Genomic DNA, 23,833 nt, shown 5'->3' with positions numbered 1-23,833 from the left:
GCTTCCCGTTAGAATGGAGAGCAGGAGCAGGGATCGCCGCACGTCAAGCGCGTGTCTTCTTGCGCCTGCGGCCCCTCTGCAGGGCAGCAGTACGTTAACGTAGCCAGACCTTCCAGAAAGCCCCGTTACTGCTATAAAACCTAGATCTGTCTAAAGCAAAAAAGGGCACGAATGGAAAGTTTACCTTTCCTCCAGCTTTATTTCAGGGATACTAACAGGTTTTTTCAGCTGCACGCTGTGATACAGGAAGCGGAAAAGCAGTATCTTCTGTTTTCCGAAGGGGAAAAATCCCCATCACCTCTGCCTTTCTAGTTCAAATTGAGCCCAGCTCAACAGGAGCTCATCTACCACCATCTGATGGCTACAGTATCCAGCAGAGAGCTGGCTGGTGTTTCCCAACTCATTTCTGAGTAAACAGATGTCATTATCTCAGTACCTATCCGCCTTACCCTATCCAGCAGCATCCAGAGCTGAAGGGCTAAAGATTGGCCTCGTGCCTTGCCCGTAACTATTTCCTGAGGTCGGCTCCTTGAGCAACTATTCCCGAATAGAGAGCTGCACGTTGCTGGTGTATACCCTTTTTTTTATTGCTTGGAGGAATGACTGTCATCCCCAGGGGAGAGGGGTCATTCCCCGACCTTTCATCATCGTTGGTTTAAAAATACGTAAATGCTGCACGAAACTATCTTTAACTCAACTAAAATGATCTTAAAGGTAATGATTCTCCCTAGTGCAAACACTGAGGAACAAATCCTTTATTTGCTTCCAATTGTAATCACTGATCCCAGCTGCACAATCTGGAGCTGAAAGTCATTTGGCAGTAATTATACGTTGCTGGGCCTGAAAGTCGGGTGGGGGGGTGCGTGCGACTGGCTCACGAGCGAGACGGGGAAGATGTGTTCGCATTTCTTCCATCCGCGCTCCTTCTTTGTAACCAGAAGGCCACATCAACATGCACTCAGTACTTTACAGGACTTACATATTTGGCTTTTTTTTTTTCCTTTTAGCAGGAGCTGAAACAGGAGAAGAGCTATGTATGCAGGAGCAAAAGACGACAGGTTTTTACAGCTCCAGAGCTAACCAATACCACTCACGGCAGGCACAAAAATTAAGACTCGCACCTGGTCACAGCACATTAATACGTTTAAATCCTTACGCTGCTGATACTTACATTCCTGCTTAAAGGTGAAGTATTCTGTGAGGTGCCTGCACTCGTGGTTCCCTCGAAGGAGGAACAATGTTTTGGGATGATTTATCTTTAAACTCCATAAATACAGCACGCACTGCAAGAAAGGGAAGGAGGAGATGGCATGTAATAAAAACCTTTTATAGGGCACTAATCATCCGTAGACTTCACTAAGTGTTTCTGGGAAGACACCCAACAAGCTGAATTCAAAGTGGAACCCTGATAGAAACCCAGCTCCATAATCGGCAGTAGATCTTATCTTGGCCAACTTCACCAGTGGGGGAAAGCCACACTGAGCATTTCTCTATATTAGGCCTGAGTTGGAGAAGTGACAAATGAAATCGCATTCAACTGAAACCGGCTCTGGGCGGGGTGGGGGCAGCTTTTCCTTCCAGCAGAAACCAAAGCAAAAAGCACCCATTTTCAGAGCAGCAAAGCAAAAGCAGCTGCGCAGCGCGATGTGCGCTCCAGATGTCCCCCTGCAATCAAAACCAGAGACCATCAAGTATAACAGACAGCCATCTTGACAGACATTTTATCAAGTGCATTAAACATTAGAAAAATTAAACTTGCTCTTCCCCACTGACTTCCCCCCGCCCCCGCCGCTGTTTTTTTCTGCTTACGCTACAGTCATGTGAAGTTCAAGTTCAAAACAGGAAAAGCCTAGCCAAAAAACAAGCTTAGTAAAGCCTCCTGGCTTTGAAGAGGGCTTTCCACATCCCCTATCTGAGCAGCGACACCTGTACAAAGATCGTCTTTGATGAGGCGCAGGCCAAAGTCAAACTGAAACAATCGTTTTCAGCAGAAATATTTCACGGTGGCTTTCCGAAGAGGCTACGTGAAGAAGGGAAGGGCTGGAAAGCAAGCGCGCTTACCCTTCCGTGCTATACGTTGTCAAGCTGACAGCTAAACCAGCAGGTATCTAGTATGGGGAAACGTTATCACATTTCCCTCGTTCATTTTGAGTGCTGGAAGGACAACCCATAACGACAGCAAGCTTGAAGATCTGGATTGAAGTCCCTAATAAGAGCTTACCCTTTAGGCTGACATGCTACAGAAACGGCACACGCTTTGAGAACGTGAACCATGAAGTCTGTCAACAGTTTGACACTTAAAAACATTGCTGATCTGGCGCACAGATCTCCGGGAACCAGCTGCCGTGGCATGGAAACAACCTCCAGCACCAAAATAAACCAGTTTCAAGTTAGTTTCCAGTACAGACATCTCGGATATCATGGTATTTAAGCACTGAACCTGCAAGGGAAGCTCTACGTTACTCATTCCAGCTACATGCAGGGATCCCTAAAACCCCAAGGAGCTGTAAAGCACCCGCCTGTGTCTAACTCGGGATTCAACCCCACACAAAAAAGACTGGATAGCAAATTCTGAATTTTAAAACTGAACAGAAACAGGGCCAGTGGCAGGTAATTTAAGCTGTGGTTAAGGCTAGCAAAAATCATGTTTTACTGCATCTGTTAACAGGAGGAATTTTCCCAACAAAACCATTTATAATTATTCTATGATTTAAAGCTTTAACCTGCAACCTAAATGTCACTTTTCTGGGCTAGCATGAGAACTGAAAAGCGAAAAGTCACTGTAAATGAACTGGGCGACTTGCTAAGGACTGAAGAAAGTAACCAGCCCTGGCATCACTGGTTCAAAGCAAAGCAAGAAAGTAGAGACACACCATCAATAAAGAGGAGGATTTGGGATGTATAGAAGGTCAGCAACTTGCAGAAGAGAGATTTAAAAATACATTCGAAGTGTTTTAAAGTGAAATGGAAGCCAACGGAGTCGCTCGGCACCACAATTCTTCCCGGCCGCACAGCAAGCAAACTACAGACGTCGAGGGCAAACATCGCTGCGGCTCCCCGTGGTTCGCAGCTATTTCCCAGGGATCTGGGGGCTGCCAGGTACCAGTGGGGTAACGACGAGTAAAAGGACATTTAACAGCTCCGGAGGGGCTGGAAGGAGGAACGAGGGAGGTTTCTACACTCGCATGCCTCAGATGCTTCCTGGCGTTTTGTACCGATCTCTTTCCCAGACTTTCAAGGCGTTGTGCCCAGGAATTGATTACTGCATGTTTACAATAGCCTAGTAGCAACTCCAGACAACGATGGCTTACCAGGCTTAACTACTCTACTCCTCTCCCTGTTCTGCCTATGGTTCGGAGTCCAAAGCCAAGCATTCGTGCCCACGCCCCCATTTGATTCCCCCCCTTTCACTCCGCAGGTCGCGGTGGGGGAACTGCAAGAGGAATTGCTACCTGCAACCCAAAGCAAATGCAAGAGGGGCTGCTGCCAAACCTGCCCGCAACAAGCCACACCGTAATCTCTCATACCATTTACAAACCCCAGCATTTACAAGAAAGTTATAAACATCGAGCCTACCAGCTCTTCCCGGAGCAGGCACAGAAGAGACAGCATGGCAAAACTCCTGCATCCCAGTCCCACGTTTAGCCCACGGCTCTACCTTCGCTCGTACCTTACAATATTGACTGGGTCTCTTTAATATTATTCTGGATAAAACAGTGCATTCCATCCTGGCGAGATTACCGTACATACAATTCTGTAATTAGACAATGATCATGTGTCCCATCGTAATTGGATTTGAAAAAACTAGTCCGGCAAAGGTGTACGCCATTATCGTGCCACCTTTACCGATAAATCTACTCTTTCCATAGATTCTATTTTTGGTCATAATAATTGTTTCACTTTATCATTTAATAAAACAATTCTATTCATTGTGTTCTGGCCTCACGGACCAGGATGGTCCCTCATGGACTAACAGAGGCACAGACCCCTCTTGCGTAAAGGGGCTAGGAGATGTAACTCAAAGCTTAAAGCACTTCGAAGGAAGCATCTTTCCCGCTTGCAGACTGACGAGGGAATCCTTCATCAGGATGCTGTCTCATCAGCGTCTCCAAACGGAGGTGTTCAGCCCGATTTCCATGCTGCCCGTCAGCCCCTTCGCTACAGCGTTCGAGTCCACGGGCGGTTAGTCTCGCTGTCGCAGCCGGCTTTGCGGCAGGGACGGAAAGCAAACGCTTTGCAGAGTCCTCTTCCACTAGAGATCAGCCGTCTCAGCTTTCACACGGTTGCTTCCCTCCCCTCTCCCCCCACAACTCTTTTCTTTTAAAAAAAAAAAAACCAACCCCAAAAAAACAACACCCAACCAAACCACACTTCACGGCCTCATTATACTTACTGGGAATGAACGTTTTTAAATGAGAATTTCCCTAAGCCAGAGGCCCAGAAATAATTTGTTGAAGACATCCAGCTGAGTTGATGAACAGAGGCTTTCGGGGCGGGGGGGGGGGTTTTAAAGGTTTTGTCTGAGCCACAAACTGCTCCTTTTACCTTGACAACCAAATACTTGCAGCAATAGGGAAAGCTTGCAAGGGTTATTTGGGCTGCTAACAAGCAACACAGTTTACCTTAACACCTCCTTGGCCCCCAGTTTTGCATCTTGTTTCCTGATTGCCTGCATCAGGATGCAATTATACAATTACCTCCCATTTCATTCAGTTAAAAGGTCATGATTATCAGCTGCTCTGGGCAGGCACTCGATAATATTCCCCACCCAGCACATGGATGCACAAGTTTGTGCGGTGACTCATGAAAGCCTGATGATGCTGGCTCTCTCCACCTTCCCAGTGGTGAAAGCCCAGGGAAACCTGGATGCCTTTCCATCACCTGAGCCTCTGGGATACAGCGATCAAAACTCCAAACCCCGAACGCTCACAGAACGGCAATCTCCACACTTCAGAGTCCAGCTGCTACAGCTTTGCATTTTATAGAAGTCTTTAAAAAATATATATAACGCAAAGACACCCGTTCGGCATTGTTAACTCTTTGCTCGTAGCGATCCTCTACGCCAGCTCAAACCTCCTGTTGTTTCACTATAGAAACCGGTTTCTGCGCACCCAGGTGGGAATCTCTTAAAACACATCGGCTGCGCTTTGCAGTAGGTGGAAAGAAGAGGCACACATCAATAGGAACAAGGGAATCGAGTCTTCTAGATTCTGCTTTATCAGTGACATTTGGAGCAGCCCCCGCATGTACTAATCAAAGCCCACCCTGATTCGTGAAAGATCAATGTGGGGTAACGGAGCGCTCGGTGACTTTCCCCTCGGAAAGGGGAAGGAGGTGGGTCAAGAGCAGCAAGAAATAAAAACTTTCTGCTGAGATCTGACAAAGACTGACTGCCCCAAGGCTCTCGAGCCCGAAACACCGGGCTGCCTGGCACAGGCCAGACTGTCAGGCCACAACAGAGACCTGATGAGATTTACCTGTAATTATCAGACCTTCCTCCTCACAAAAAAACACCCCAAAACACCGATTCCTACCACCACTGTTCTCCAAGGCGGACTCATCATCCATCCCCCTGGAATTCTTTCATACTATCACAGCACGCAGAGATGAGGGCACCGATCCCCAACTCAGGCACTCGCTTCTGCAGATCTGGGAGTAAAATCCCCATGCCAGATCAATCGCAGGCTAAGAGCAGAGAGCGGGAGAAGCGCTTCACCACCCAGGATCTGTAAAATTCACGCGTAGACACAGGGTACAACAACTTTCATTTGAAGGTTTCTTGGTTAATACCAAAAAAAAAATCCACGTCTTGTCTCAGAAAGAGTTGCTGTGCTATAATATAATCTCTTTTCCAGGTAAATGCACTTAAACTGCAAACCTGATTTGCGCAAGCCAAGCCATTTAAACAAGCGGTCAGATGCCTGTTCTTCCCCTTCCTCCCCAGGGGTTACGGGGCTCCTCCTTGCCAGCACCACCAGAAATCCCAACAGCCGCAACCCCACCTCTCGAGCATCCGTCCCCGCTACCCCGGAACCTGCTCGTCGTCACACCTTGGCTCACCGACAGCATTTAGGAACGCGTGAAGCGCAAGGCTGGAAGCAAGCCAGGACGCTGCTAAAGCACAAGCTCTCGGCAGTACCCTCCTAAATCCTCTGCAGAATCCTTCAAAGAAGCACTTGCATTAACTGTCTTCATCGCTGTCCGTGCGAGTTCCTCCCCAAAATGTAACTGAGAAAGATTCCCCTGCAGACTCAACAGCTCAGCTATTCCTGCACTGTGGTCCCCTCTTCGAAGGGAAACCACTGGCTCTGTTATTCCAGACCAGTTTTGCCACCTTTCATGCCTCCGTTTCCCCAAACGCCCCCCATTACATTGCCTCCAACTGGAATAAGCACTCCTTTTCCACTCGGCTCTGCCTCTGCGAAACCAGAAGGCTGCAATCCCTTGGGGTTTGCAGCGTTTGCTAATGGCTCTCCCATACCGCCGGCTCCCCAACCTTCACTGAGCCAGCAGCAACCACGAGGACCCATCGATTCCTTTGCCCTTTAAGACCAACAACTCGCAGTGCTACCCAATACTTGGTCAGTGGCATCCCACGGAGCTGCAAAATCCTAACACGACGCCAGATGTTTGGCTGATGTCTGTAAGGTGACAGCGTTATTGTGACAAGGCAGACTGTCACACGGGCACAGCATGGCTCGACACACAATTAAATGCCTTGGCACTAAGCTCCTGGGTCACAGCAAGACGTACAACAGCCCAGGTGATTTATTGCTCCATTCTCCTGACCCCGTCTCTGGCATTGCAAGGTTGATGCTTTCAGGGGGACGGTAGGGAAGCAGTGACTCAGTAGTGTAGCGCTTTCTTTTCCCTGCTAAGCTGAATCCTGCAAGTTTTTAAACATTTGCTTCCCACTGCCTGGTAGGATTCTGTTGCCTGTAACATACAATCAACTCTCCCTCTTGTTCCCCTGACTGACAGCTACAAGTGATATTAAAACTCGAGTTCAGAAGCCAGAGTTTAGTCATTAACCCCACCGCTGCTGTTTAACTCTGTCACTGGGCGAGAATCCAATTGAAAATCATCACATTCGGACATCACTTTCCTGCCAAAAATCATACCGTAAGTTACCTACAACACGTTCTTCCTTGCATGCAGAACTAGAGTAGAGCATAAAATCCAGCGTAAGAGAGGCCTGTGTTTGCTAGTTTAGTTCAACACTTTTGGTTAGGTTAGGACTAGTAGCCCCAGGCTCAACTTTATTTGTCACCTCTATACTGAAGTAGCCTCTGTCCACGTAGTCTCCCAGGAAGAGGTAGCGGGTGTTATTGGGTGATCCTCCAACTTCAAACAACTTCATCAGGTCAAAAAACTGCCCATGAATGTCACCGCACACTAGGGGAGGAAGAACAGCACAAAAGAGGGACAGAATTACACGCTAAGAAAAGAAAGGTCATGACAGCAACAAGGAGCATAGCACGGCTGTGCTCTGACCCAAGCCACCCCTGCTTTACATCCAGCTTCTGCAAAGATGTACTGGATCTACACCAGCAAAATCCTCTCTTCTGAGAGTTCAGGCAACGTAAAAACCTTGCTGATGGAAGGAACACAGCAGAAAACCTGCTACTTTGAGCAGCTCGTGCTTCCTAGATGGCCCTTATTTAGGACTCCAGCTGCAGAAAGCGCTCTGACCTGTGATCGGAGCCTCCACTTCAATCATTGTCTTCTCGTGCCTAAGGATGGCGGCCCCATCGTTGATGATCTTCAGCGCCGCATCCTCTTCCAGGCGCCCTTCCTTTACCAAGTGGCTCTTCAAGACGTCAAGCCTAGGCTTCCCATCCTCAAACACCTCCTTCAGAGTGAGCCGCTGCGTGGGAGGAAATGGGACAGCTGGAAATGGAAGCGAAGAAGTTAGCAACACGTCTCTTTTCGAGGGGGGGGGGGGGAAGAATTACAGTCTTTTCAGCAGAAGGCTTTCGTTCCAAGCCTCAAGACGAGCGCACACTCAGAAACATACTTTCACTGAAATTATGCTCTCGGATACCGAAAGAAGAAAAGCTGTGCTGCCAGAGCAACCGAATACACCCCTCAGCGTGTTTAAAAAGCCACCGTATGCAGACTAAATGCCATATGCATCCGCAGAAAACGCGGGCACCAAAGCTGTCTCCTAATTCGGTGGGGATAGTTGTCACCATAACGTTGCACTAAAACAGGACCGCATGCAAATATCGGCAAAAGCAGGAGAAAAAAAAACCACACCGGTTCCCAGGAACTGGCAATTAAGGTGGGAGGACCAATATGTAAAATTCTCGCTTGTCAGGAAACCGCACACACCCGTAAAGCAGAAGCTGCCTTTACCAGGCGACAGCCTTGCACCTCTCGGTACAGGCCACTTCAAAAAGCTTAACCCCAAGCTTAGGAATTGCTAAATCTTGATGCAATCCAACATTTAAGGCAAGGTAAGGCCTCCTCTATTTGCAACACATTCCCTGGTTTTTAAACCTAGGTAGAAAAACACCCCATCAAAAGCCATTATTAGGATTTTCACGCTAGGCAATTGTATTATTGATGAGAAGGTGACGTCTAGCAGAAAGGAAGCATATGAAACAAAAGTAATAGTTACAAGCGAGACCCATCCGACTTCCTCCTCTACCTTCTCCTGGGCCTGGCTAATTTTAAAAAGAAAAAGATGCAGGACACACCACCCCTGCATAATATTTCAAGGCTATATAGTGTCTTGATTTAAAATAAATTCCAGGAAGGAGGCCTGGATGTTTGGGAAAAAGAGAAAAAACTGGAAGTAAAATGCTGTCAAACAGCCCCAAACGCGTGGCCCGGCTGCCGGCGGCTCCCGCGCACCACAGAGCCATTTGCATCTTATCGCAGCGGCGTGGTGCGGAGATCGTCTCAGGTCCCGGAGTCCGTTTCTTTCTCAAAACATCTCCAACAACCAGCATCTCCTCGGTCCTCCGGGTTCAGCCCTTTCAACCCCCCCAGGTCACAGCAGGACCACAACGATTACGACCAAGCCCTGGCGAGGGAGCGATGCTGCAGTACGGATGAGGAGGAGATGCTGGGATGGGTTTTGCTTCGGGGCGCTCCCCGGGGCGTTGCAGACTCGTGCCACACGCACGGCGGCGTGGACAGCCCCCAAAAAAGCCTCTCACCAGCCTCTTACCCTGCTGTGGGTACCGCGGGGAGCTGCCGCGCACCCTCCCGGCCTTAGGGACAGCACACACCTCTGCAAAAGGTCTTGGAGGCACCGCCGTCCGTAAGGCTGCGGGCAGACGGACAGACCACCTCATCTTTGCTGGGCATCCCCCAGAGAACCCCAAAATCTGGAAGGCAAACGGGCCTTTTACAGCCGTTTTAATGATTCCGGTGCCAGCCTGCTTCTGAGTAAGCGGTCCCTCCAACACAGGCCGCGTGTAACGAAACCCACTCACTAGATAATGTACCATCGCTTCCACATCTCCCGCTTCTGATGCGATCATGTCATGCGGTGAAAGACAGATTTGCACTTAACTGTAATCCAGCTAGAGAAGAAAAATATCTGATATGCAAATGAAGTCGGTGTCCTTACCCATCAGCCAGTAAAGACATCCCATATGCCAAACTATGTTGAATTTAACAGGCGAAACGATAGTGCTGGTCAAATAATAACAGTGACGAACAGTAATGCAACCCATCTCTTTTACATGCAAATAGAGCAGCTATTTAGCTTGGAAACCCAGGAGGCAGAGAGAAAAAGCAGAGAGGCAGCACAAGAGATTCTTTGGAGCCGAACATCAATTTTCAAATAATGTGAAATGTAGGACAGCGGAGAACAAGAGCGGATATAATGAAAGGGGAGCCGGTACCCTCTTTCATCGCTCGCTTTGGAAGTTTTGCTCTGCTGGGTACTTGCTAAGTGCCCCGCATGCCTTGAACGGTCCAGGGCACACACAGCGCTTTCCCCACGGAGCCGCCAATTAAAGAGGTTTAAGCAAGACCCCTGCTTATGCCAACACAGGTTGGACAACATTTTTTTACTGCATATATTCCTCCTCTCTACAGCCGAAAGAAAAAGTGACCCCTCCGGTTTACCGATGAAAAAGTCGACATTTTGCAGATTTTCACATATTCTCCACCCCTCCCCGTGCGCTCTGGGTCTGCATAAGGACGGCAGGGTTTGCACGGCAGAAGGAGGCAGAGGGAAACTGCAGGTCTGACACAAATAGGTTCAGCTGGAAGAAGGGAGGCCAAAGGGAGCTGGGTGGAAACGTGGGCACGGGACTCAGAGAGAGGGGCAAGGGAGGCTTTGGGACTGGAAAACAATTTGTAAGTACTTCTACAAACTGGGCAGTTGTCCTAACATCTGCCATCTGACTCCAAAAGAAGCGAGAGAACGCTTGAAGGTCAAACGATTTATAAGGAAGAGAACAGAGAAACAGGAACCGTTCAGTGCCATGTTCCCCATCGTCCCAGGCCTTCACACGCGGCCACCGACTCGCGAGCCACCCTAACAAAGTAAAAAGCCCGCAGAAGTCGGGACAGAAAGCTTAATGGAGATGGCATGCGACCACAAGAGCAGTACTGCCCGTCACACAATTCAGAAGAGATCAGTGAAAAGCTCCTGGCATGGTCTGCTTTGCCTTTTCTTGGTAGCCCTAGCAAGCAGAGTTATGCAAGATAAAATATGAGGCTACGCCGATGAGAGCAGCCAAGAACTTTTATGTAAGTTCCCTCGCTGGCTTTGCACGGCTCCACTCCCACAAGGAGCTGGGCACGATAAGGAACCGGCGTCTCCTCTGCTGTGCCTGTCTGCCAGCCAAGCTGCAGCCAGCACGGAGCGCAAGGAGAAAAATCTGCTCCAGAGAGACCAGCACCATCCGGGGGATGCAGATGCACAGCAAAGACCTTGCGCTAGGCGAGGGATTACTCCACATCGCCGGTTTTCTACTCGCTGTGCTTCCTGCTAACCCACCCCAAAAAAGATTTCTCAATTCCCCGAGCCGGGCGTGCAGGGCTGGAGCAGACGCCCGTGCCGCGGCGCACCCGGAGCTGTCGAGCACTTCAAAAGCTTCGTGGGAGCTGCATGAAAAAAATCCTCCACGCACCAGAGAGTCACGAGAAGCATGCACTGGAGCCCCAGCGTGGGCAAAACCAAAACCCAGCGATGCCCCTTTCCCCCAGGCAGCAGGGGATGAGGACGAGTACTTAAGTAATTAGCGGCGTCAAAGCAAGTAATCCTGTTAGCCAGCATAACTTGTGTAAGGGCTTTAGTCAACTCAGTGCAAGCAGTTATCTGACGCACAAATATCCACTTTTTTTCTTTAACATCTGAATTTTATCCTTATGAATGCTCAATTCTGTTGGAGTAACCAGCACAGGAGGAGGGTGCGGAGGAAGGAAGCTCCTCCTGCAGTCAGCCTGGGCTCACAAACAGCAGGAGCAGCACCGGCACAGCCGTCAGAGCAAAAGCTGACCCGAAATCTTGCACCCCCAGGGCACCGAGAAGGGTGGAAGAGTCTTGCCTGCTTCCTGCTCCTGTCTGCAAAATGGGGAAATAACTCCTTATCTCACCAAAAAAAACGCTGCGGCTAGTCACAGACTGCCCAAGCAGTGCAAAGATACAGCGTGCTGCACTCATCCTCAGAGCCAGCTCCTTCCGTGCACTGCCCGCAGACAATAATTAACAAAAATGATGGATAAAAGATTCACCACATTGCGAGCAGCAAGCGCAGTGATCTTCACGCCATCTTCCCTTTGTATACAAAACCACGTGTTGCACCCAGTCTAGTTGAAATAGTCAAATCTTTAGGTCTGGGAGTTACGATTTTGCAAGTGCATCAAAACACACTCCGTGGATTGCTCCTGAGAAAAGACTACAATTCCCACTCTGCTAACAGGACAAACACCGCACGCCAAACCACAAACAAAAGGACACAAATGCAAGTGAACTTTTGAGGTGTAAAATGGATTAAAAGGTCAGCTGCGCTTGAGGGAATCCAGTAACAGTAAGAGGACCGCAATATATTTGCTAGGCTATGGTGCAAGACTCTGCTTACTACAAAACTAACGCAGATTTTATTTGCCAGTCCAGGGGCAAGTGGGTATTTGCAGCACTCCGAGAGGACACTGGTAGTCATGGATGGGAGAATTTGACAAAAAGCTGCTTCTCTACCACCAGCTCTACAAAACCAGAGCGCTCACAGCCCACTCCTTTGCCCCTCTGTGCAAAAAGACTATATTCCTCCAGGAGAAAAGCCTGTGCTGTATTTCTGCATCCGTACTTAAGCGACGACCCTATTAAGCTTCATCACGGCTCTTCCCGCACGGATCGGGTCAGACCACGTAATCTATCGTGCATCTTTGGTTGAAACGAAGCAAAAGATCCTCTCCTCCCAGGACCGGAGGCAGCAGCAGCAGACAGAGCAGGGCTGACTGATCCACACCTCCAGAAAGAGCCAGTACCATGGAAGAGAAAACAAAGTGATCCTCAAATTATTGTTTATATATTTGAGAGTCCCTTGGATGACTGTACAAAGCAACAAAGCGAGATTCATTACTGAAAAAGGAGCAAGCGCTCTTTGCCTGAAGTGGCAGCTACAGCAAAAGTCAGTTCATTCCCCGAGGGGCTGGGTTTCTAATGAAAAGGAGGTGTCCTCTCACCCTGGGGCGTGTGGGGCTTCAAGTCCAAAACAAAAAAAATCATCCAGGACTAAACATGCTTGATAATAAACTTAAGAGAGATTTCTCTGCCACTCCTGACACCCATCTGGGAGTGAATCTGAGGGGCACTGAATGCGATAGCCCCTTTCCCTGCTTGCTCCTCATCAAATGAATGATATTACAGATCGATAGTTGAACAGATGGTTACAGATATACTTTTTTTTTCCTCCCCGAAGTGTATTTGGGGCATTCTGAAGCACCGGTACAGCTCAGACAAAACTAAGCACAAGGAAAAGCTGTCTTTTCTTATGCTCAGACACACGATGTAAGGTACTAACAGCTTCCAACTCCTGCACCCTCCCACCTGTGCTGGAAGGCATCGGAAATATTTGACGGACGTTCAGCTAAGGGTTTGACGACCGGGGATGACGGATGTCCATCTGCCACAACGGAGATCTGGCCACCGAGGAAACCAGACCTGGCTGTCAAAGGTAGAAACGTTCACAGGGAAAAGTCTGCATGGGAGCCGTGCGTACCCGCTTTGAAAGGCGGAGAGAAAGCTGCCTCCTGCGTTGAGCTGTGCACGGCGTCAGCAGCAGGTCAGGGTTGGTTTCCCCCCCACCCCAATTTCCAAATAGCCCAATGTTATTTTTATCAGCCATTCCTATTCGCATTCACACCTAACCTACATTCGCCTGTTCAAAGTTGAATCCAGGGCTCACACGGAGCCAGTTGAGAGGCAATAACCCGGAGAAGTTCAGCAATGAAAGGCAACGGCAATGCCATTTTGTGCTTGCGGACAGCTTAAGTTCCAGGATCGTGCAGAGCTTTCGCAGTCATTAACGGGGAACAAACCCTTGAAGGCAAGTGATGGATGCCATCGTTACCTACAGCAACGCTCCAGCCAACCTGCTTCAGTGCTTCTCTATTAGGGGGTCCGGACCAAAAGCAAGGATGGGTCAAACCTCAGCAGCTAGAGGCAAATTCGAAACTGCTGTTAGTCCTAATATTTAGCAGCAATTACCCAATTTTTCATGGAATAATCTTTATTTTCTTGAAATTACGAACCATACACATTTCTGGTCATAAAATGCTGAGACGTCTTTGCTTTAAGAATCCCTACGCTGGTTTGCATGAAATTTTCTCTCCCTTGGAGTGCCTCAGGGCAAGTTTACATGAGAGTCTGCAAAAACAGATGTATGCTTGATACCATTTTTTCAAAGCCTGGACCAAGCCCTGACAAATAATCTGTGTCATTTTTCAGGCTGAAGCAGTGCTGGCACAGGCGCCCTGACCCTGCTATGTCAGAGAGCTGCTGCTCTCTCCAGCTACAGAAGCTACAAAGCGGAGCAAATGCATTGCTCCTCCAGCCTCCTACCACCTGAGAAAATAAGTAACTTCTCCCCTTGCCACTGGATTGGGCTAAAATAAATAACATTAATATCTCAGAAGAGTCACCAAGTAAAGCAAACGCCTTCCTTGCATAAATGCAGCAAGAGCCAGAAACCATTACTATTGCCATTTCTGTCTGCCCTCCTCCAAACTTTTGCATGTTCTTTTTACTCTTCCGAGGGTAGCAATTTCCCTTTTTCGTGATGAATAAGAGACCCTGGGTTGCAGAGGCTCCAAGCACTCACAAAATGGAGCTGCAGGAGGACCCAGCCCCGCACACAGCTCCTGCGCTGAGCATCAACCAGAGCCATCGCACGCCCCGTCCCCGTTAACAGAGAGCATCTGGCACACAGGACTTTGGGTATCTTTCTCATCCATTTTGCAAGTGTAAATTCCTACTGAACGGCACCTCCTTCAAATACAGAGGAGCATTAAATGTAGTTCGTGACGCCCCAGTTTTATCCGGAGCGAGTCAGAGCGGTGCTGCTGGAGATCAAGCCAGCCTCCCAGCGTGCCACCGATGCAGAGGGCTCGCTCTGCTCCTTACCTTGAGCCAGATTCCTTTTTGTAGCACAACCAGAATACCTCCTCACAATAACCCTAAAAATATCCGTATTGTACATCGAATGATCTACAAGCTGAATGATTTCTTCGAAGGGGGAGAGACACAGTCACTGTGATACTAGAGTCGAGCGAAACTGAGAAAGACCGATCAACTGAACCGTTCCCAGCAGCAAATCTGTCTTTACCTTATCAACTACCTTTCAGTCATTCAAGGAGTAACACCCAAATTTTGAGGCCACGTTGACTCTCGGTTACTAGAATCTGGCACGCACAGTCTATGCAGAAGCCAGGTGCATTTAATTCCAAAAAAAGCAAGCGACAGCCCTGTGCATCAAAACGCAAATACAAACATAGTGTGTGCCAAACGAGCATAACCCAGGCCACGCTTAAAGCTCCCACGGACCTGCAGAAATACTAAGTGCAATGCCAAGAGGCTAGAAAATCATAAAAGCTACCTAAATCAAAGTCCATCTGTGCATTTCGGATGCCATACAGCCTCTAAAACCTTACAGCTACCTGAACTGTGCTCACGGACTTCTAAAAACTTGAATTGGGATAGAATGTAATTATCCTTAAACTGTTCTGCTGGGAAAACATCTAGCACGGACAGTAAATAGTGTTATCAGAATAGGAAAAAAAAATAAGAGGTGCCTTTGCCAAAGTAAACCGCGGCTACTCAAGGAGGGTTCACCGACAGAGTTGTGTGCCAAGGTTTGCCACGGTAGGCAAGCCCAGAGGCAGCTACGATGGCCCCTTGCCGGGCTGCTGACCCGCGAGGTGGAGCTGGCTCCTCAAGGAGCCGGGCGAGATTAAAACCGGGAGTATTTAATTAGAACAGAGGCAACTTAAGGCTGTCACCGCACATCAGCCGCCCAGCTCTCAGCCAGGAGAGCCGTCCGCAAAGCTTTCCTCGCGTCAATCGGCTCTTCGCGCCGGGGTTCCTGCCCCGCCACCCAAAACAAAGCTGAACCTCGGCTGCAGCCGAGACCCAGATCCACGCTGCGGTGTCACGTCTTCCTCTCGCCAAAGCACTCTGCGCCTCAGAAATTGTCTCAAAAACGCACTCGCTGGGCACTGAATTTCCTCAGCCTCCCCGGGAGCAACGCAGACATTAAAATTGTACTTGCTTGCAAGGTCCGTCAAGTTTCCAGCGCCCACATTGCTATGCGTAGGTCCCTCTCTTAATGACCAGCGCTGATGCGGATTTGCCTGGGATTGTCATTGAGACAATCCGTCCAGAGCCAAGTCCTCTGCCGGGGACACGGGCTCCTTACCTCACCGAGCGCCAACTCACCAGCTACTGTCAAGGAAAGCACATAAGCCCTCAACACCAGCCTGGGAAAAAAAAAATCTCTCGGGATCCTCAAGCTCTATAGACTTCCCAGTAGTTAAAAATATATGTATTCCTACGAAATAACCACTCAACAGCACACCGACCCACAGCAAACCTGGTGTCTTCCTCTCAACAGGTCCATCGGTGGGACAGTCTCTCGGCTGACTCGAGGAGGTCGCTGCTAAGCTTGAATGAAAAAGAAAAAAGGAAAAGGAAAAGGCCGAGGTCTACAGCAAACAGCTGCAGCGACTTAAAAAAAAAAAAAGCGAGCTCACCAAAGGAGACGGGAGGGGATTCCTAGATGTCAGCAGGCAGGGAAATTCACCACCTGTTTCACAAGGTTAGCAAGCTGCCAGCGCGTCCACTAATAGATCATTAATAGAAGAACAGCGGGGTCTTTGTGTCAAAGGCAAATCCCCCACCTGCTGGTGAATGTAAATCTGACCCCACCGCCGGCAGGGGAGGGGGTGCTGGCTCCAGTTTTAAAGCCACTTTAAGCAAACGCAATTTTGCATGTTGCGTACTTTCAAGACCTCGCTCGGGATGACGTTGTAGGCAGGAATCGGCTGCTCCACATGGGAAACCTTGACAAAATAACAGCCAGAAACGCTCCGGCTGGAGCCCAAGCACCGCTGTGGACGCAGGCAGAGCCCAGCCTGCAGGCCCTTGGAGAAGTGACGGTTTCATCGCATCCAGCAAAAGGCGGTCACATCATCGATAAATGAGAATTTGAGCACTTGCGATCACCAGCGCAGCAAAAAAAGGCCAATTCACAGACAAGAGGGGTCTCAGTTTCTCTTCTCTTCCCATCTCACGCCTTAATGCTTCAACCCCAGCTGCATTCGCACTGGATCAAAATAGCGCTGGTTAAAACGTTTATTGCAATGCGCTTACTCCAATGTTTGACGTTTATACCCACGGATCACCTTATAACCACACAGAGGTGCGGACGGTCTGAAGGGATCTGCAAACTAATTAAAATCTTCCCAGCGGCCACGCTGGAGATCAGCCAGAGTAGCTTTCTTGCAAACCAAAAAGCAGCCCAATAAATGGGCTAAATAAGTTCTAGCAATGCTTTCAGAGCAGCTTCACAGACCTTCACGTGCCAGGGATGGAGCTCGATGACAGGAGCCCCCAGTTATCGCTGAAACAGCAAAACCAGTCCTCTGTGCTGCTGTTCAGGGTCTTCCTCCAGGAAACCTTTGCGATATATAGCCGAGACATCACCTTTGGGATAATAGTCTCACTGCTGTTTGAGAAGCCATTTTACCACATTCACTACACCTCAGCGACTGATAAAAGGGAATATTTTCTCAAGCAGGCTAGGGAAATGAAGACTCTTACTGGGATCGCTGTTGACACCATTTCTCCCTGTTATCCTGAAATTCACCCCAAAGCACTTGTCTTACACAGGGGAGATCCTTGCACACTCTCACTAGATCTGGCTCGGAGCAGGGAAAGTGCTTTAAACTCATGTCTTACAGCCACCACCATTGCAAAGGTATTCATTAATAGGGGGGAATCACTCAGAAGCCAGGAGATTGATGGAGACTTCTGGAGAGAGAAACCCCACAAGTCCTCTCCCGGCAGCGTACCCAGGCTCCCAGCTGGAGGAGGTCGCGTTACTCAACATGCTCGCATCCACCTCTGCTCCTAATGGAAACGCAGCGAGATCCTATTAAGGCTTCATAGCTGGAGATGCTGCAGCTGGAGACAGCAGCGAGGTTTTGCTTCGGAAGCTGGAGGTCTGAAGTCAGAGCGCAGCCCGGATAGCCTGATGCTCCTCCTCCCTGCCAGCAAAATCTTTAAAAGCTGCACTGAGATTTCTTTTTTCCTACCGTTTTTGAGCACCCTCCGCACCCAGGAGTGCCCAGCCGTTATCCTCCATCTCACCTCTGCTCCATGACATCCTAACCCGAGATGCTCTGGGTGCAGAGCTGCTCTCCATTCCTCCCTCTGCCCCTACACCAAGCTCCCTGCCCTGACGGGTTTTCGCAGTACACCTTGACCTGGCTCCCAAGTGTCATCGGCATATGCCTCTTCATCACCGCGAGCCTAGCAGACCGGCCTCCAGGAGCCGTTCAGAGCCAAGTCTTGCATTATAGGATAATGCTGATGCCTTTACATAGCCCATTTCCTCGCTCCCGCTGCTTAATGATGTCCAATTCCATTACCATCCAGGACATTAACGCACTGTACGTCTAGTAAACACACTCGCCATCCCAACACAATCTGCAGAGCGGCGCAAGGGATCGAACAGGGAACACCTGGAAAACCAGCCAAGCCAGGAAGGCTCCCAGACAAATATAGGTCTCCAAGGAGTATCTTTAGATTAGCAGGCGGCTCTGCCCCCACCGAGACCCCAGGATTTACCTAAATAGCTCCCTTCATCACAAGCAGCCCAGCGTTCGTTGCTATTTTAAGCCAGCACCCTGCCCTACTTCCGAAGGAACAGCCTGCCTTCTCCTGCCCATGCAACCGAACGAGCACCAAAGCCATTACAGCTAGAGGAGACAAATTCCTCCCGACTCCGCCTTCTTTTATTAAATGAAAAATACTATTTCGGCACCGTACCTAGCTAATATGGGGTTCATTTGTTCTAATTGCTACAGAATGGGCCCTCCAAGCAGCCGGCATGGCCTTGAACGGGGGGAATGGGATTAACCTTTCCCAGGCCGATATCCAGACAGCAGGGAAACAGAAAAACCATATTAAATGCGGGGGCTCCAGACGGGCATGACCTTCCCTCCTCTCCGTCCCACCTCCAGCGCCGATCTGAAGCATCTGGTGTTATTCTCGGAGGAAATAAATAAAAAGACAGCCCAACCTGCTTTCCTTGACACCTTATCGCAGTTTTCTGAACAGGTTTTAGTACCCAAGGCTAGCGTTAGGGTTTAGGTTTTGCCACCAGCCGTGGCATTTCTGTCTGGCAGCAGAACATCTCTGTTGCAGGCTACAGAGAGGCCTGGCTCTGGAGGTTTCATACACAAAAAAGGGGTACCGCTGGCTCTGTTTGGGGCAGACGAGGGCTACAAGAAGCCTACTAGAGCTGAACAGCTTGCGTTACCCTCAGACGTTTGCAGAAGTGCCGCTTAGCTCTGCGTTTGACTTCTGATTCATTTTTGGATGAAGTGCCACATGATCTGGCAAAATCAGCACCCATTCTGCAACGCCCAGCCTCAGCGCAGCCAGAAACCTGCCCCTTTTCTTAGTACCTCCCATTTACAAATAACGAAGCATCCTTCCTGCAAGAAAGACCCCCAAAATACCAGATTCCCAAGTAATTCGGAGAGATCCTACAGGGTTCATGCTTTAAGCGCGATCTACACTCAAGACCTTCTTGAGCTCTGTCCAGACAAGTTGCTGTACCATGACACAACTTGCTTTTTAGAGATCCCACCACCGCATCTTGACTCAGATGGTATTTGCACTTTTCCCCTGGCACGCCCGAGGTCTGACAGCATGCACCTTGGCCTTTATCGTCACTTTTAGCCATTTTTGCAGCTCTTTTTTCTCCTCCAAGTCCTCCTTATTAGCTACAAAATGGCAACGCTAAACAAGACAAACGAATTAAAGTATTACAGGAGACAAACATGAAACAAACAGCAATCACAGTGATGGTACTACATAGTCTTCTTTTCAACAACCACAATTTCCCTTGCATTTAAGATTTGCCTCAGCCTTCCCTTGCTTTGCATGCAATTACAAAGCTACTCTGACTTTCGTATCGGTGTGTGCTCTGTTATAAAAATTCTCTACAGCTCCCAACCTGCCGCAACTGGAAAAAGCCCAATGCTCAACCATCTGACTGCATTTGAAGGGTAGTAGTTTATATTAAAAACAAGGTAGGAAGAAAGCTACACATTTTTCATAAACTGAAAGCGTCTTCAGCCAGCAAGATGAACTAGCACACCCTCTGAACCCTATCCACTTGGCAGCAGCGCGGGGGAAGCTCTCCAAAGCCTCTGAAGACGGCATCTATTGATCTGACGCCGGTTTTTGGCTCCCCAGAGGCACAGCTTCTGTAGAAGGCACCGGGAGCCTCGCTGAACAAATCCCGTGGGATTGGACTCCAGGCCTCTATCAGCATCTCCGCCACGCTACAAAGGCAAGGCGTTCGCTGTGCGGAGAGAAGGGGAGCAGCTCCTTGGGTGTTTTCTGTTCGAGCGTGACTTCACCGGAGCCGAACACGCACGTGGTATGAGATATTGCTGGGGAAAGCGTGCTCAGATTGCCCCGCTGTTCCTTCGCTCCCAGAAACCTTAATTAAGTATTAAACAGATGATCTACAACGTATCTGGGAGGTTCACACCATGAACCAGACAGCTGATATGTAAGACAGCATCACATCAGGGGTCTTACATCCCCCCCCCCGCCCTTTAAACGTCTTCCAGCTGGGAAAAAAAAACAAACTGGGTATGCAGAAAGGTACCTGAAAAAGCCCAAGTCCTTACAAAAGGACAGCAAAGCACAAACTTGGAAAATCCACTTATTTACAGGACACCTTTAGCTATGGAGTCTCAGCACCGGTCCCAGCTTTACCACCGCCACACAATTCCTCCATATCAAGCCACTGACGATGGCTCTGTCTGCCCATCTACAGAAAAGCAGAAACCCAACAGTACTTCATAAAACACAGCAGAAGCACTATGGAACAGTACATGGATTAGGCACATCATGCTGACTACCGACAAACACACAACGGCTGCCAAAAAGAGGGCACCAGATCCTAGCCGCTCCTCCTTCACCAGCTTTGTAATGGTGCAACACTTTACTAATACACGCATCTAGAAAATCACTCTAAATTATTTGCTCTGGCTCAGCCAGGTGTCTAAATACCAAAACCCTGGGTTTTTTTAAAGAATTTTTCATGGATGCAACTGCAAACACAGTAAGCTGGGTGGGTTTCCACTGATCAGCAGTGCTCACGTGTCTTTGGAAAGGATCCTCGCAGCACACAGCTATGCTTACCGTCGATGCTGCTTCCCAGAGGAGGTCACGCCATTCAGGTGTGCTTCGCTGGAGGTGGAACGAAGCAGGATCATTTCTGTGCAACAAAAAGCTCCTCAGGTTTGTTTTCACTGGGCACAGGGCGGGAAGGCACCCACCGTGCCCGAGTCCCGACCTCGAGCATCCAACCTACGTGCTCCAGGGGCACTGCAGCAGCCCAAAGCATCGCGTCCGCCTGCCTGCAAAACGTGTATTTCATAGGCTGTGGATCCACCAGTTAATCCGAGCCTATCTTTGGGCGAACGTAGATAACCGGACCTAGCTAATCACTCAGATTTCCAGCAGAACCACCCCAAGTGCTCTCACGAGATCACCAAGTTTGAACATTGATGGTCCCAGTTAACATCAGCCACTGGTTTGCTGCTAGAACTGGGCTACTAAAAAGCAATTCTTGACGTACCCCAAAATTAGAGATTTTAATAATGAAGTTACTCGAGTACAAGTTTAAGCACAAAACCGAGGCAAATGGAAACACTGTATTTCTCCTGACTAAACATAATTATAGTTAACGCTTCTGCAGGGCTCTAGAGATGTAAATATATAGGTTAAACATAGTTAAAATTCTACATCCTACTTAATTGTAGGCATTTCCAATTGAATGAAATTAGCTTTTATCTTCAGGTTTAAATTATTAATAACCGCGAACAATGTCACCACCTTTAAACAATAATCACAGCCACGGAAGAAGCGATTCCTCCCCAGATTTCTAGAGGCACTCGAATCAGCGTCCCGAGCGTACCTGGGGGAAATCAAACAATCTCCTCGACAAGTTCCCGTGGCTCTCGGAGCATTAGCGCACGGAGCGAGCAGGCTCCGGCCAACGCCACGAGCCTCCACCCCACCTGGCTACGGACTAATTAACAAAATTAGCGGGGGCCATCTGGATGCGGCAGGGTTATCAAGCCCCCGAGCAGCGTCGGTAACCTCGGCAGGATTGCTGATAGGGTTTCCCAGGATCTGGAAGCCCGAGCAGCAGGGACAGCGTGTCGGTACGGACGACTCAGCTGAATCATAATGGCTGCATTGACATTACCTTCCCCGAACAAGGCCAACCTAAACACACGCAGCTGCCTGGGATTTAGCAGGAGATTTACGGTTTGCACCGGCCACTCGGGCTGCCTGCAGACCTACAAATCACCAAGCCACACACGCGGCTCTGGGGAAGACCCCAGGTCCCCCCAAATCCACGAGCCCTCCAGCCTTATTTCGAGCGGCACACTGCAAGCAACCCACGAAAAACACCCGCGGGCAGCACAGAGCTAACGAAGCCTGAGGGGCCTCAAAGTCCGGGCTACCACCCTAGTCCACTTTCCCTTCGTTTGAGGCCACGGTTATTAACATCTAAACATGTGATCGGCCACATGACAGGCTAAAAAAATCACTTGGACATGTCCAGAGGAGAAGGTAGAGATGACAGCGTGCATCTCTCTGATGGGCGCACCTCCATACCCTGTATATTATAACCATTCCTGGGAAACCGCTCCTTTCATCAGCCGGCTCGGGGCAGCTCGACTGCCTGCAACAATTCAAGCCGTCCGGGCGAGAAGCTTTAATAACCGGGCGATTGTATAACTTTGACAGCTGGGTGCCTCTCGGCTACAGCGGTGGGTGCTGAGCAAAAGTTTAAGCAAGCGAAGGCGCACAGTGGATGTTCCCCGATGCGTGGGTACGATAATGGCACTAGATCAATTAGGGCAGCGAAATGTACATCATACGAGCCTCCTCCTAATCCAGGAGTTTCTCAGCTAACGTATTTCTCTCCTCGTTAACCGCTTCAGTGTCTTCTGCTCTTTCAAAAATAGTACCTACTATAACGGGTCCTGAAGAGGGGGCCAGCTGGCACCCGCCTCGGGGCATCGAAAGAGCGAACAGGGCTTTGGGGGAGGCAAGACACAGGCAAGCAGGCAGGGAGCTGCCGGAATGAGGGCAGGGTGGGCTCTCACCCCCCCATCCCCAAATTCTCAGGGGGAGATGCAAAGCAGGGCCAGGCCAGTCCCCCCCTCCCACCCCCAAAACAGGGTCTGGGCACCCCAGGCTGGGGGGCGAGGACCTCGTGGGTGCGGAGGAGCGCGATGCCTGCCTCGGTTTCCCCCCATGGCTGGCACCGCTCCCCTCTGAGCCCACCGCCCCTGCCCTCCTCCGGGCGCTGGGCTCTCCCCAGGACGGGGATCCCCCCCGCTTTGCCGCCAGTGGCCTCCTGCCACCGTGGGGCTGGGGATCCCCCAGCCCATCACCCCCCCACTGCACCCCCATCCTTCCATTGCACCAGGGGGAGGACCCGCACCGGAGAAAGGGGGGGGGGGGGGGAAGCAGGATTGCTCATCCTCTTAGACCAGGGGTGCCCCCCAACCCCAAAATGCCCCCCCCCCAGCAGACACCCCCCCACCCTCCCTTTAGAACAGAGATGCCCCCCCAAATGTCCCCCCCCAGCCCCCTCCGCAGAGGTTTCTGCCAGACAAGCGCTGCCCCCCGGCCTGCCCCCCCCCCGGGCTCCCCGTTAGGGGGGTTACCCCACCATAACCCCCCCCCCCCCCCCCGCTCCAGCCATTCCCCGGCCCTGACCGGGGCTCCCCCAGCCCGGGGATGCCCCCCCCCCCAAAACCAGGCTCCCCCCCACGCCCACAGGGGGCGCCCTCGCCGCCCCCGGCCCCTCACCCTTGACGATGCGCTCGGTGGTCGGCAGCTTGTTGTGGCCGCGCCCGGACATGGTGGTTGGCGGCGGCGGTGGTGGTGGTCGTTTGGTGGTGGTGGTGGTGGTGGTGGTGGTTGTGGTGGTGCCGCCTTCCCCCGCTCCCCTCAAAAGGAGGGGGCCGCGGGGTGCTCCCGGCGGCGGGCTGGGATCCGCTGGCTGCCCCGGCGGCGGCGGCGGCGGCGGCTCCG

General features: G+C 50.2%; 1 protein-coding gene across 3 annotated transcripts in view; it reads right to left on the bottom strand.

Annotated features, from left to right (window-relative positions):
• LOC309601825 (serine/threonine-protein phosphatase 2B catalytic subunit gamma isoform) overlaps positions 1-23,833 on the bottom strand; it is a 34,619-nt gene extending 10,786 nt beyond the window's left edge. For 2 of the 3 annotated variants that reach the window (XM_082334997.1, XM_082334998.1), the window contains exons 1-4: positions 23,609-23,833; positions 7,693-7,890; positions 7,271-7,395; positions 1,172-1,283 (exon numbers count right to left, since the gene is read on the bottom strand). In XM_082334997.1, the coding sequence (XP_082191123.1) occupies positions 1,172-1,283; positions 7,271-7,395; positions 7,693-7,890; positions 23,609-23,660 (487 nt within the window). In that variant the 5' untranslated portion in view covers positions 23,661-23,833. Of the gene's footprint in view, positions 1-1,171; positions 1,284-7,270; positions 7,396-7,692; positions 7,891-13,018; positions 13,078-23,608 lie in introns of those variants that run through there. The other variant, XM_082334999.1, reaches the window with a different exon arrangement.

The sequence above is a fragment of the Platalea leucorodia genome (genome assembly GCF_965183815.1).
Source record: "Platalea leucorodia genome assembly, chromosome: W".
NCBI classification, from domain to species: Eukaryota; Metazoa; Chordata; class Aves; order Pelecaniformes; family Threskiornithidae; genus Platalea; species Platalea leucorodia.
This window is presented reverse-complemented; position numbering and strand designations above follow the sequence as displayed.